This window comes from Abramis brama (assembly GCF_963993115.1).
Source record: "Abramis brama genome assembly, chromosome: 22".
Classification (NCBI taxonomy): domain Eukaryota; kingdom Metazoa; phylum Chordata; class Actinopteri; order Cypriniformes; family Leuciscidae; genus Abramis; species Abramis brama.
This window is the reverse complement of record NC_139984.1, coordinates 6,798,861-6,812,603: the sequence shown is the minus strand read 5'-3', so window position 1 is coordinate 6,812,603 and position 13,743 is coordinate 6,798,861. Positions and strand designations below refer to the sequence as shown.

The following is a 13,743-nucleotide window of genomic DNA, read 5'->3' as shown; positions in this document are numbered from 1 at the left end:
ATAATCTATCTATCTGCCAAAAATCATTCAACACAATATAATTTGTTCAATCTAAAATGATCCATCAATTCGTATAGTAGGCATATACACAATGATAAGAAGAACATGGGAAAAATAATGAACAAAAATCACAGAAATATTTAATGCGAGCATTTCCAGTATCCCTAATCCGCCCAAAATAAACCTAACGTCATGACGCCCATTTTATTTTGCGTGATGATGTCATCGGCGCGCGTCCCAGCCGGATTGAGTATTTTTGGACAGGACAAACGGTGATGATTGTGTACAATATCATAGAGCAGTGTGCTAAAGTGTCCCGTTTCACCGCAAAACCGGACAAGTGATAAAGCACGCGAGGGGCGTAAGTGAGAAACGCGGGGAGTTAGTTGACATAGTCTGTGGGAAGGTGAGTAGTTTGTTTATGTTGACTGAAGGCAGAAAGTTGAGCTAGCTAATAGGCTAACCTCTGTAGAAAATAATGAAAAAAGTGAAACAAAGTTAAACATCAACTAAATAAAGATCAAAATACCACTACTACAATCATGAGGACACTTCTTAACTTCATTCTGTTCTGTATGAAGTGTCAGTAAGTGTTTGTGGTTGCTTAAGGTTTTCATTTCTGTCAAATATCTGTTTACCAACTTATTGTTTTGTAAACATTAAAACTAGTGTGTGTCGAGAAACTTTATGAGTAAGTTTAATGAAGCTTTAAAGATTGTCTGTATATTGTTGGTTCACGGTTTAATGTGGTGTCATTGGTAAAAGACTTGTAGGACAGGAGCAACACATGAGTTAAGTGGGCCAGTTTTGTTTATGCTAACTAGGAAGACTGTTGAATAAAATCAAGACAGCAATAAAGCTGGAGGCAGAGAGTCTGCCAGAAGCTCAAGAGAGGTTTTCATTATTGAATAATACTTGTACTTGCAAAGTTCAGTAACATCAGTGAGAGAAATTGACAACCACAGCTGTGGGTCTCATAAGATTTAAAGACATCAGTTACTGTGGATATTTTAAACTTTAGTTTCCCAGCTTTCATAAGGTATCGCAGGATAAAATTGGCCAACTTATTAATTTTGAAATGACGGTATAAAAGTGTCCCTGACTACCTTTAAAGTAACGTCACTAAGCACTCCTTTAAAAAATAAAATAAAATAAAATAAATAATAATCTAACAGCATCCAAATCATTGGATGCCCTATTATTATTTGAAGACAAATAATGTTGAACCCCTAAATTATTTAATTGTTGGTCTATTTGCACATGGGTCAATCACAAATAAAGCTTCAAAAAGGGCATTTAAAATAAATATTTTTAAAATGTAGGCTATGTAATGCATATTTTTGAGTCAGGAACAATGGATTTAAACAAGTTTCAATTGTTAAATAAGTCTTTAAATAAATATATTCCTTTTTTTTATTTTTTATTAGTGAAATCTTAGCAAAGTAACCCTTAGAGTCTCTACAGTGCATAACACGTTATTGTTTTGTGGTTGTGTATTTAATTCATATTCATTTAAAATGATGGAAAATGCCAGGTATTTTGTATATTTAGCAGCCGATTTTACCTTTAAAGACAGAATAATTACCAGTATCATGCAAGTATACCAGTAAAATGCATTCGGTACAATAACTATTCACAATCTAGTATTCAGCCATTTGTTCACTTTCACCTATTAGGCTATTTATTTGTTGGTTTAAAAATCAAGAATTTGCATGGTTGCACCACCTGATGAATATCAGTTGAGTTGTGCCAACTGACAGCATTCATAATGACATTAATAACGCCGGAATATGCTGAATACTGAATTATTTTTTCATTTCAATTACATATAAAACTTAAATAATGATAGTATTGTTTTAGTCAACAAAACAATTGTAAAGTAGTAAATTGATCAAATTGTATTGTAAAGTAGTAAATTGATCAAAAACAGAATAAATCACATGACATCACATTCAGAATGAAGGAACTGGAAAAGGCTACACTAGACACATTGGTAGAATAGAATAGATTGGTTAGAAACACTTTAATCGATTGTGATTGAATAACAAAGTCACGTTTTATATTTATACAAAAAGAATAATCAGATTTAGTCAGTTGAAAATTTTAAATTAAAATACCCCCAAAAAAAATGCATTCGTCAAAATGTTTAAAACATTAAATGCATAGTAACCTTACCCATATCCCACCTCAACAGCAGCACAAGTGTTTGCAAAAGCACATGAACAAGCACATCATACCTAACATTTTTTGTTTGTTTGTTGACGCGAGTACATAGTACCTAGTTAAAGACATTTGTTCTTGATACGGTAGTGGCATCTAAAAGTATTATAAAAAATAACTTTGGAAAACATCTTTAACTTAAAAACTAATATTTTACAACAATAATTTAAAAAATATATAATAATAGACAATCTTAGCTTGTATTATTTATTTAGCTTAAATAATGATTTTTTTTTATTTTTTTTTCATATAGGCACATTCAGTGCAGTTGAACCACCTGACTTCCTGGTTGCACCAACGTGACTTTTGCATATAGTTTTACATTGAACAAGCTTCTACTTGGATGCCTGAATTAGCTTTTTTCTATGCTAGCATGTTCATACATACCATTTTCATATACAATAAAGAAGTTTATAATAAATATAATTTTCCTATTTTTACATTGGTTGTACCACCTGACATGGAAAGTGTACCAACCTACCCATACATGAAAGTAGCTATTTTTTTCAGTATTTGAAAGAGATCTACAAACCTTTTCTCTCTGCCATAAGGATCAGTTGGTCTCCTCTGGAGCATTATCATTATCCACATTATCATGCTGACTGTTATTTCACTTCATAATAAAAGACCCATGTTTGCAGTTGTGCCACCCTGACATCTGAGAACATACAAAGTCCCTGACAAAACTTTTTTAATGTTCTTAAAAGCTTTATAGCTACTGATATTTATACAATTTGTTTATATAAAAGGTTTCAAACATAAAATTATGCCATAGTATTTTATTTTGAATTTCTTCTTAAGACACAATTTTAAATAATTTTCTTATTCTGTTCATTTGTGTGGACGGTTGCGCCACCTGACATTTTGGGGGGTTAATTTCAAACTAAATAAGATTTCTAGAATAAATTGATACATGTCATGAATTTATCAAATTATTTTAAAAGGAAATGATGCACTTGGGACACAAACCTATTTACATCATGTCATTGACCAACATGCAGATGAAATTTGTTTGGCCATGAACTAAAATATTTTTAAGATATTGTCAAGTAAAAAAAAAAAAAAAAAAGGTAAATAGCCTACTTCTAGAAAAGTTTTAAAAATGTGTCTTAATATTCCTGTGCTGTCTCTGTTCCTGTTTGTGTCTACAGGACATTATGTTAATGGCAGACTAGTCTACCAGCTGTTCAAACTACACACCTACTGGTCAATTTAGAAAATGTGTAGTTTTGCACATCTCTGGAAAAGTGCTCTCTGTTTGCCACAAGAATGTTCCTATAAAGAGTTAGTTATGATTTAAATTAAAATATTACATTTAGAAGTTGATTAGAAATTCACTTATTATACAGCCTGCATGTTGATGAATCTAATCTCAGTTTTTCTCTTATTATGTTGCAGTGGTTGAGACTGCTCTATTTCATCTTGCTGCTGTCATCTTAAACAATGGAGGAGCCCCATGTTCACTGCATGTCCTGCATTAGCAGACGATGCATGGTCAAACCTGAACCCGGCACCTCCTGTGACCTCATCACCTGCCCTCTTGTATGCGGTGCCATCTTCCACAGCTGCAAGGCTATTGAACACAAGCTGCTGTGCCCGCTTGAAAGGGTGCCATGTCTTAACCACAGCATTGGATGCCCTTTTACCCTGGCCCGTGGCCAGATGGCAGAGCACCTTGAGGTGTGTCCTGCAGGTGTGGTGTGCTGCACTATGGAGTGGAATAGGTGGCCAGTGAACTACGAGGATTATCGTTCGTATGAGAGACTGAGTCAAGAAGCAGATGAGGTGGAGCAGCTTGACATGGCGCTCGCCCTTCAGGACCAGCGCACCATGTTAGCATCACTTAAACTCGTCTCTCTGGCTCCCACTAGTGGACCAGAGAAAAAGACTCAGGCAGTAGGACAACGTGAAAAGCCTGGTCTAGTCTCAGTTGCTCAGGCGAAGATGGAGCCTACGGCTGGCTGTTCAAAAGACAAGATTTCCAATGGCATTAATGGTCTAAAAGAAGAACATTACGGGGAGCTCTACCAAACCACGGTTGAGACAACCAAAAGCCTGGCCGCAGCTCTTAACGTCCTGATCCACCTCAATTCTTCTGAAACAGACTGTACAACTACTAATGTGTCAGATGCACTTCCAGAGCGCAATGGGGAACGGCATGAGAAGGGGAGGATGAGGGAAGATGCCGGGTTCAGCTGTGATAAAATAGCCAGCGGAGTCAATGGCCTAAAGGAGGATCTACAGCCTCAACAGCACCAAAAACTCATGGAACTTGGCAGGAGTTTGGCCTCTGCCCTCGGTGCATTAGGAGATGTTGTCAAAGGCACCGAGTCAATTAGCGAGAATGGTAAGCAGTCAGAAACGTTGGAGTCTCCAGATGTTGATATGAAGGACGTTACATCGGAGGTTGATGGTGAGCCTGGGGCTGTTGGGGGATTTGATGGTGGAGAAGCCACTTTAGATGGTGTAGCTCATGAGGCAGCAGGTGAGTGTTGCCCAGTCATGTTAGGGGACATAGATAGGCAAGGTTTTTTTAATGGCTCTCATAGTATTCTAGATGACTTAATGGAATCAACCACAGAACACCATCAAAATCCAGAGTCCCGAGGTTCTCGGGAGTTTGTCGGCCCTTTAGTTCCTCATAGACCAGAGATCAGACATGACCAACACGCTTTCTTGATCCAGGAGGCCTCTGGATCACAAGCCCCATTGCTGCAGCAGCCTATACATGCTCAGACTTTGACCGTCCAGAGAGACAACGTGCTGCCTGTGATGGCATTAGACTTTGAAGATAGGGCTTTTGAGAGGAAACTCCAAAACCTTCAGTTGCTGCGCAATTTTATGCCACTTGCACTTAACGGACGGAAGGGGTCGTTTACCGAGGGGTTTCCCCATAGAAATCCACGTTGCAAAATGGAGGACAAAGCTGTGGACACATCCGATTTAGATCAGGAGCCAGTGGACGACCCCATGGGACTCGGCGAAATTGACTTTACGGCAGCAGCTCTTCTGTTCTGCCTGGAGGAGTCGCCACGAGCTCGGAGGATATCCGACACGGTCTATGCGTTTGGAGGAACACGTGTTGACTTCGGCACCCAGACGTTTAGTTTCCCTGCTGCCATCTTGGCAACAAGTACGATGGTGGGAGAGGTCGCATCCGCTTCCGCCTGCGATCGAGCCGCACCTCGCCTTTCACAGCCAAGTCCGTTTTGCACTCTTCGGCTCGATCTGACGCTGGAGCAGCTTGTGCCTCGTCCCAGCTGGGCTCCCCGAGAGGGCTCCATGTTCACCTTCGAGTGCGGCCAGCTCTTCCGTCGAGAAGAGTTCCTCTCGCATTTCCGAAATGTTCATGGAGATATCCACTCTGGACTCAATGGCTGGATGGAGCACCGTTGCCCGTTAGCGTATTACGGCTGCACATACTCTCAACGAAGACTCTCCCCATCCACTCAAGGGTCGAAGGTTGTTCATGACCGCCACCTCAGGTCATTTGGGGTGAAACCCATCTCAAAACCTGTGATAGTACCTAAGTGCGATCACCTTAGTGGATTGCCGTTTGAAGTACTTCAACATGTAGCCCGATTTCTGGATGGCTTTGGCCTGTGTCAGCTGTCAATGGTGTCTCGTACGATGAGGGATGTCTGTGCCAGTCTGCTACAGAGCCGTGGCATGGTGGTGGTTCAGTGGGAAAGGAAGCAATATTTGGATGGAAGACGATCCTGGCAGATAAAAGACAAGGTACAGTACGTCTGAACAGTGGCCACATGCTAATTATGTAAACAGTTTGCACATATTTATTTCTGACTGTACTCCTTTTCCAAGCTCAGTGGAAGAAACAGCCTGAGCAGGTAACACGTTTTACCATAAAATTGTTAAGTGGTTACATAAGTAACTGTTTTGTTTTCCTGCAGGTTTGGCGGTTCAGCACAGCCTTTAGCCCGGTTAACAGGTGGGAGTTTGCGGACATCACTAGCATGGCTGACCACCTGAAACGCTGCCCATACAATGAAGTCCTCCGCCAGGTGGAGGCGGTTCCTCTGCCCTGCATGTGCACGACCAGAGAGCTGACGCGCGACGGCAGATCGCTTCGGTCCGTTCTCAAGCCAGTGTCATAACGCTACAGAATCCTAGTTTGCAAACATAACTAAAACACTACAATATCTAACCTCTTCAATCTACAATATACTATCACTGTGTAAATAAAAGGAAACAAAATATTTTTTTCTTTTTTTTTGATGTTAAGATTATTTTTTTATTAATATATGAAAGATCAGTGTGGTCCGATGGTGTGTGATGCAATGGTTCATCTACTAAAATCATCTACTCCTCTGACACACACCCATGCTTTGTTATCTAGACCAATGCTGAGAGAAGACTGGTTTAAGGGAGTGTAAACATTGGGGAAACAAGGCTTAATTCAGTGCCTCAACCTGTCGAATAGCACTTGATTTATTTGTCTTGACACAGCAAGGTAATCTCTGTAATCTTTGTAAAGATTATCAGATAATGACTTCTAGTTTCTATCAATACACATCCACACTATAGGATATTTGCATGGTTTGGTTAAGATATCATTTGAAAAGGACGCTTTCTTCGATTGTCTGTGATTATCTCTGGACAGATAAGTTCTGTTTTATGCTGACATTGCAGACAGGCTCAGTTCACCCTGATCTGGGAACAGCTGTCATGCTTAAGAATGCAAGGGCTTGAATCTATATTGGGCTACAGAGTAAGAGAGCTGCTCTGCTGTTTTTTTTATTTTATTTTTTATATCACATTGTCATAGAAAAGAGGGTTTTCATTTACAGCAACTTTACCTTAAAGGCTTCATCCAGAAATTGCACCAGTGGATCTTAGTCAGAGTGAACGACAGTTGATTCAATGACTTTTGACACTGTATGTACTGAGGCATTCATACTAAAACACACAATTTTAGTTCATTCTCCAGTACTATATCACTCAATATCAGCATGCCAGGTTAGCATGCCAAACATATATCAACATTTAGAGTCAATATTTGTACTGAAATTTGTGGCTGTCTGCGCTCTTGACCCGCTGATTCCTCACTAACCTGGAGCATATAGACACTGCTATTGCATTTTCCCATTGAGTGAGTGAGGGAAAGCTTAGGGAACACTATATTTGAGTACAAAGAAGAGCTCTAACTAACATATGTGATGTGTGACATATTATAACCTGTCTGCATTTAAATGTGTGCTGTGAGCATTTGTCAAGGCTAATATTTATAGGTGTGATCTGCAGCTAATGAAACCACAGAAGTGTTTATTTTCATCTTTACCTATAGAAGGTTTATGGAAAGCTATCCAGCGTTTACATGTTAGGAGCTGTTTTAGGCTTCTCAAATTGTGCGTCACCCAAGGTTGTGTGGTCATTTGTATGTAATCAAAATGAAGTGATTTCTTTTTTGTTTTGTTTGTTTTTTTGTTAATGCAGTCCATATATTGTATTACTGAAGCCATGTTATAGGTTGATTGTTTAAAATCTAAGGAGGAGAAATTGCCAGTACAGCTGTTGGTTGGAATTGCATGTGGTTTTTGACTTATGAATTAAAAATATATATATATTTTATTATCTTTATTCTGGCTCAATGTCTTTTTATATTTTTAAAATGTATGCTTACAGACTACATCCAAACCTAACTTTTAACTGGTTTATACTCTGGAAATGATGTGCTGCTTTCCCTGAGAATGTGTTGCCTCTTTGAAGATTATAATAAAATAATTTAATACAATTAATACAGTACAGAAGAACCTGGTATTTCATGTCCATTATACAGTCTCTTAAGTGTGTATGTACAATTACTAAAGCAAATGAACTGTGAGATGTGGCCTTTTGTTGAAAATACTAAATACGGCTGAATACCTTAAGGTGCGAACAGGGTAAAACAAATAAAAAATAACGTCACATTAATAATTATTTTTTACAGAGTAGAGTTCGAATCCAGAGAATTTGTATTGATTAATGCTGAATATGAAGAGAAAAGCACTTGATTGTACTGAAAGTGCACCTGAAGTGTACTTAAAATCTTTACAGGTAAGCAGGCTTTATATAAACTGATAACTTATTTTTTTAATAGCAGATAATATATCATTGATTAAATAAAAGAGTCCAATTGCATGACTATGCTTCTTAACACTTTTAAAAAGGGCACTTTGTAATGTTATTATATCCATCAGCTATATTCAAATACATAAATTATGTTGGTCATGTAAATTTTAATAATAATGTTTTATTTCAACTTTAATAATTTCTTTTTTTGTGTGTATTTATGTTACATGGCTGTTAAACATGTTTAGGGTCATTATTCACATGTGAATTATCTGAATAAAAACATAAGAAGGCTCTTAAAGCGAGGTCATGTGGTCTCGGTTACTTTTTTACAGCACTGTTCAGGACCTATGTTCTACCGTGATCATGATAATAATAAACATCTCCTATATAAGAAGTGAGATTTTTCTACCAATCCTTTAAAACAACACACACACACAAGTTGTGTTATCATGATTTATGGGTAGCCTACTTTCCATGATTTTTAAATATATGTGTATATGTGTATATTCTCTCTCCTTACATAACCCTACCCCTAAACCTACCCATCACAAAAAAACTTTCTGCATTTTTACATTTTCAAAACACATCACTCTGATTTATAAAGCTGTTTTCCACATGTCACCACGAGGAAAAGGATTTCAGATATTGCCATCTCTGTGGGGATATTGTGTCCCCATGATGTAGGTTTACCAGGACACACACACAGAGAGAGAGAGAGTATGTCCCCTCTCAGCCACTGTATCCCTTTAAATGTCAAGAATACTGCGTATATTTTTAGCGCAGCCATTTAATGTCAGTGACCGAAGGCACATACAGATCAATCCCAGTTATAGAGCTCCCGAATACTGTGTGTATTCACAGGACATGGTTGTGTTTAGGTTTGGTGTAATTCTGACACCAGAGAGTTCAGATGTCGAGGTGTTAGTGTTGGGCTCTCGGCCGGAGATGGGACACTGGGACCCGGCCCGTGCCGTGCAGATGAACCCGAGCCGCGCGGTTCCGTCCGCCTGTGAACCGTGTCTGTGGACCGGAGACGTGCGTCTGTCCGAACCCAACACAGACAAGCTGTGGTTTAAGTTTATAAAGCGTGTCGATGGGAACTACATTTGGGAAGGTAGGCTATGTGAGGATAATGGTCAAGTTGTGAGGACGACAAACACACTTTCAAAAGGACATCAGCTTAGAGGAAATACATTATCTCTTAAGATAAAGGACAAATAAGCGCTTTAACATCCACAGTGTAATAAAGTTTTTGACTCACTGGATGGTGCTGCTGTTCCACAGTCTGACTTGCACTGACAGACAGTCACGAATTCATAAATCCTTTCAGTTTAACCTGTGAAGGCTACAGTTTACAGTCTCTAACTGTATTAAAATCCATAATTTGATTTAATCAATTTAAGCCTGGTTTCACAGACAAGGCTTAGACTAAGCCAGAATTAAGCCTTAGTTCAATTAGGGCATTTAAGTAGCTTTTATAAAGGTGCCATTAAAAAACATTACCGGTGTACGTATATTGAGACAAAACAATGGCACTGACATATTTACGATATATCAGTGTGAGTTGCTTTCAGTTAAACAGCTCAAGCATGCATTTTAGTCTGGGACTAGCTTAAGTCTTGTATGTGAAACCAGGGAATAGCTTTTAAGAAAATACAACTTCCATTGACTTAAAGCTTTCAGAAATTAACCATGTAAAGCCTGACGTGTGAAATAATAGTCAGAATCTATAAAAAAAAAAAAAAAAAACAAACAAAAAAAAAAAACATTTTATTGGGACCTTTAAACAAAATATAAAAGAAAAATACATTTGTGTTTTATGTTTTGTATCATATATCCGGTATGTATGTATCAGATAGTATGATAGTGGGAATATGTCTCTCATACTTGAGGAAAAAGCACTTCCGTTTTATTCAGAGTCCCAAACTGAGTAAAAATATGCAATTCAGTGCAGATTCTGATATTTATTTGGCCAAAAAGTAAGCTGAAATTCTGATCTTGAAATGTAATGAGATGATCAGACTACTAAATACATAAATATCAGTTGTCACTCTAAATCTCCCAATAATATTTGAAGATTAGTGCACTGGGTTGAAATGATTGAGAAAGTACCTGATAATAGCCTATAGAAATGTTGTCCAGTATTTATGTATTCACTGTCTTTTTGCACCTTTTTTTTTTTCCAAGCTTGTTGAAAAGTATTTCACTGTCATAAGATCAAACTTTGAACTCTGCTTTGGGAGCAAAGCAGCAAATATTTCAAAGTGATGAAAAATGAAGGAACGCTGAAACCTGAACATGACCTGCTTTGTCAGGGAGCCCAAGCCGTCGTCCTGACATGACTCAAGTGGCAGTTTTCTCATTCTGTCATGTTTCTCATTTGAATGAATACGCATATGCGTAACAAATCGACGATCTGCTCCAGTGCTCACGCCATCTGTTGACTGAGGTTTTGATTGAGCCATTGTTTGCTGGTATCTTGTCAATTCCCACTGTCTCATTTGAAAACAGCCAAGATTTTGATTGTGTCGAGATGTGTTTTGCTGATTGAAATGATGCTTGCTGATTTCGCACCATAGCAGGTGAATTGGCTCTGAGGTAAGCAAGCATGAATTGATTCTCCTCCAGTTGAGACTAAAGTACTCAGATCAGTGGGGTGTATCAATTGGCAGCGTCCAGATAGGGACAGTCTTGGTTTATAGGACATAATGGCCTGTTCACTTCAGTAGGTTCTAATTCTGCACCTTTTTTTCCTGTATTTGACCTAGATGTGAAGCTTAAGAGGAAATGTTGTATGATAGAGAGTGAACCACTTTTAAATCAGAAAAGAACTGGCTGCTGTTTTTGGGATGGAATGAAAGTAGCCTGATACATTTTTTTTGTAAATTACATATTCATCACATCAGAGCAACAATATAAAACACACAGTAACACTTTAAACTACTGTTCCGTCATTAATGAATAACTACACAGGAACAAATGAGTAACATAAATTAAATATTCTATTAACTACTATTACATTATCTCCATTTTAGAATGAATTATTTAACATTGTGCATTATTCTTAATAATTATGAACCTGTATATAAATCAAATCAAATCAAATCAAGTATATTTGTATAGCGCTTTTCACAATACAGATTGTATCAAAGCAGCTTCACAGTATTAAAATAAAATAATACAACAAAGTTTGTTTCTAGTGGAATTTATTGATTGATAGAATAAAATTAAATATCCCCAAAATATCCCCAACTGAGCAAGCCAAAGGCAACAGTGGCAAGGAACCGAAAAAACTCCATCAAGCGGCCTAATGGTGTCCTAAAACTCCATCAGGTGACCTAATGGAGAAAAAAAAAAAACTTGGGAGAACCCAGGCTCAGTCGGGGGCCAGTTCTCCTCTGGCATTTATGAACTAGAGGCCGGATTGTAGTTTGAAACTGTGAGATTAACAATATTATATGAATGCCTGGCTGAAAAGATGCGTCTTTAATCTAGTTTTAAACTGGGAGAGTGAGTCCGAGCAACGAACAGTATCAGGAAGGCTATTCCAGAGTTTTGGAGCCAAATGTGAAAATGCTCTCCCTCCTTTGGTTGATCTGGATATCCTAGGTATGACCAAAAGCCTTGAATTTATTGATCTTAAAGAGCGCGATGGATTATAGGGTGATAGAAGATCCGCTAAATAGACTGGAGCTAAGCCGTTTAGGGCTTTATAAGTCAGTAGCAATACCTTATAATTAATACGGAACTTTATAGGTAGCCAATGTAGTGATGATAAAATCGGTGTTATATGATCATATTTTCTTGATCTAGTAAGAACTCTAGCGGCTGCATTTTGGACTAACTGTAGCTTGTTTATTGAGGATGCAGGACAACCGGCTAATAAAGCATTACAGTAATCTAGTCTCGAGGTCATGAATGCATGAACTAACTTTTCTGCATCAGAAACTGATAGCATATTACGTAGCTTAGCAATGTTTCTAAGGTGGAAAAAGGCTGTTTTTGTAACATATGAAATATGATTTTCAAAAGACAGGTTACAATCGAGTATAACACCCAGGTCTTTTACTGTAGAGGATAAAGTAACAGGACATCCTACGATGTCAAAGTTGTATTGTGAGCGGTTCTGTGGGCGGTTTTTTGAACCGATAAGTATTACCTCTGTCTTGTCTGGATTTAATAATAGAAAATTACGCGTCATCCAATCTTTTATATCTTTAACACACTCTGTCAATTTGGATAATTTAGCGTTTTCATCCGGCCGTGATGAAATATATATTTGAGTGTCATCAGCATAACAATGGAAACTAATTCCATGTTTCCTTATAATATTTCCAAGTGGCAGCATATATATTGAGAATAACAGAGGGCCTAACACAGATCCCTGCGGCACTCCATAGTTTACTGGAATTATGATCGATTTTTCTCCATTTAAATAGACAAAATGGTAGCGGTCTGATAAGTATGATCTAAACCAGCTTAATGCTTGTCCTTGAACACCAGTATAATTTTGTAGTCGATCTAAGAGTATTGTATGATCTATAGTATCGAACGCAGCACTTAGATCAAGTAAAACTAGTATTGAGATGCAGCCTTGGTCAGAAGCTAAGAGTAAATCATTTGTGATTTTAACGAGCGCAGTTTCAGTGCTATGATGCGGCCTGAATCCTGACTGAAACTTTTCATAGATATCATTTTCTTGCAAGAAAGAGCCCAGTTGAGTGGACACAACTTTTTCTAGTATTTTAGACATAAAAGGTAGATTTGAAATGGGTCTATAATTTGCTAGATTATGCGGGTCTAATTGTGGTTTCTTAATGAGAGGTTTTATTACTGCCAGTTTAAATGTTCTTGGAACATGACCTAAAGATAAAGACGAGTTAATAATATTGAGGAGAGGCTCTTCCACTACAGGTAACACTTCCTTCAGTAGTTTAGTTGGTATAGGATCTAATAAACATGTTGTTGTTTTAGATGAAGTGATAAGTTTATTTAACTCTTTTTGTTCTATAGTTGTAAAGCACTGTAATTGTTCTTGCGGGGGGATAATTGAGGCTGAATTATAAGGTGCGATTGAGGATTGAACGTTTACAATTGTGGTTCTGATGTTTTCTATTTTCTCAGTGAAGAAGTTCATGAAATCATTACTACTAAACTGTAACGGGATATTTTGTTCGGGTGACGTCTGTTTATTTGTTAGTCTAGCCACGGTGTTAAATAAAAACCTAGGATTGTTTTGGTTGTTTTCTATTAGTTTGCGGAGATGCTCAGCCCTGGCCGCTTTTAGGGCCTTTTTATAACGTGACATACTGTCTTTCCACGCGATTCTAAAGACCTCTAAATTAGTTTGTTTCCATTTACGCTCTAAATTACGGGTTTCTCTCTTTAGAACATGCGTAGTATTATTGTACCATGGTGCTTTAATTTTCTCTGTGACCTTTTTTAATCTAA

The 13,743-nt window shown here is 37.8% G+C and overlaps 2 protein-coding genes across 3 annotated transcripts in view; both read left to right on the top strand.

The window, feature by feature from the left end:
- The first annotated feature begins 242 nt into the window (after positions 1-242).
- Positions 243-7,818, top strand: fbxo30b (F-box protein 30b). Its single transcript, XM_084099452.1, has 3 exons — positions 243-406; positions 3,619-5,958; positions 6,132-7,818. The coding sequence occupies exons 2-3, from the start codon at positions 3,664-3,666 to the stop codon at positions 6,333-6,335; spliced, it is 2,499 nt and encodes an 832-aa protein (XP_083955578.1). The 5' UTR covers positions 243-406; positions 3,619-3,663; the 3' UTR covers positions 6,336-7,818.
- Positions 7,819-9,069: 1,251 nt separating this feature from the next.
- The window catches only part of epm2a (EPM2A glucan phosphatase, laforin), a 30,037-nt gene continuing 25,363 nt past the window's right edge, over positions 9,070-13,743 (top strand). For both annotated transcript variants that reach the window (XM_084098523.1, XM_084098524.1), the window contains exon 1: positions 9,070-9,406. In XM_084098523.1, coding sequence (XP_083954649.1) covers positions 9,157-9,406 — 250 coding nt within the window. In that variant the 5' untranslated portion in view covers positions 9,070-9,156. The remainder of the gene's footprint in view (positions 9,407-13,743) is intronic.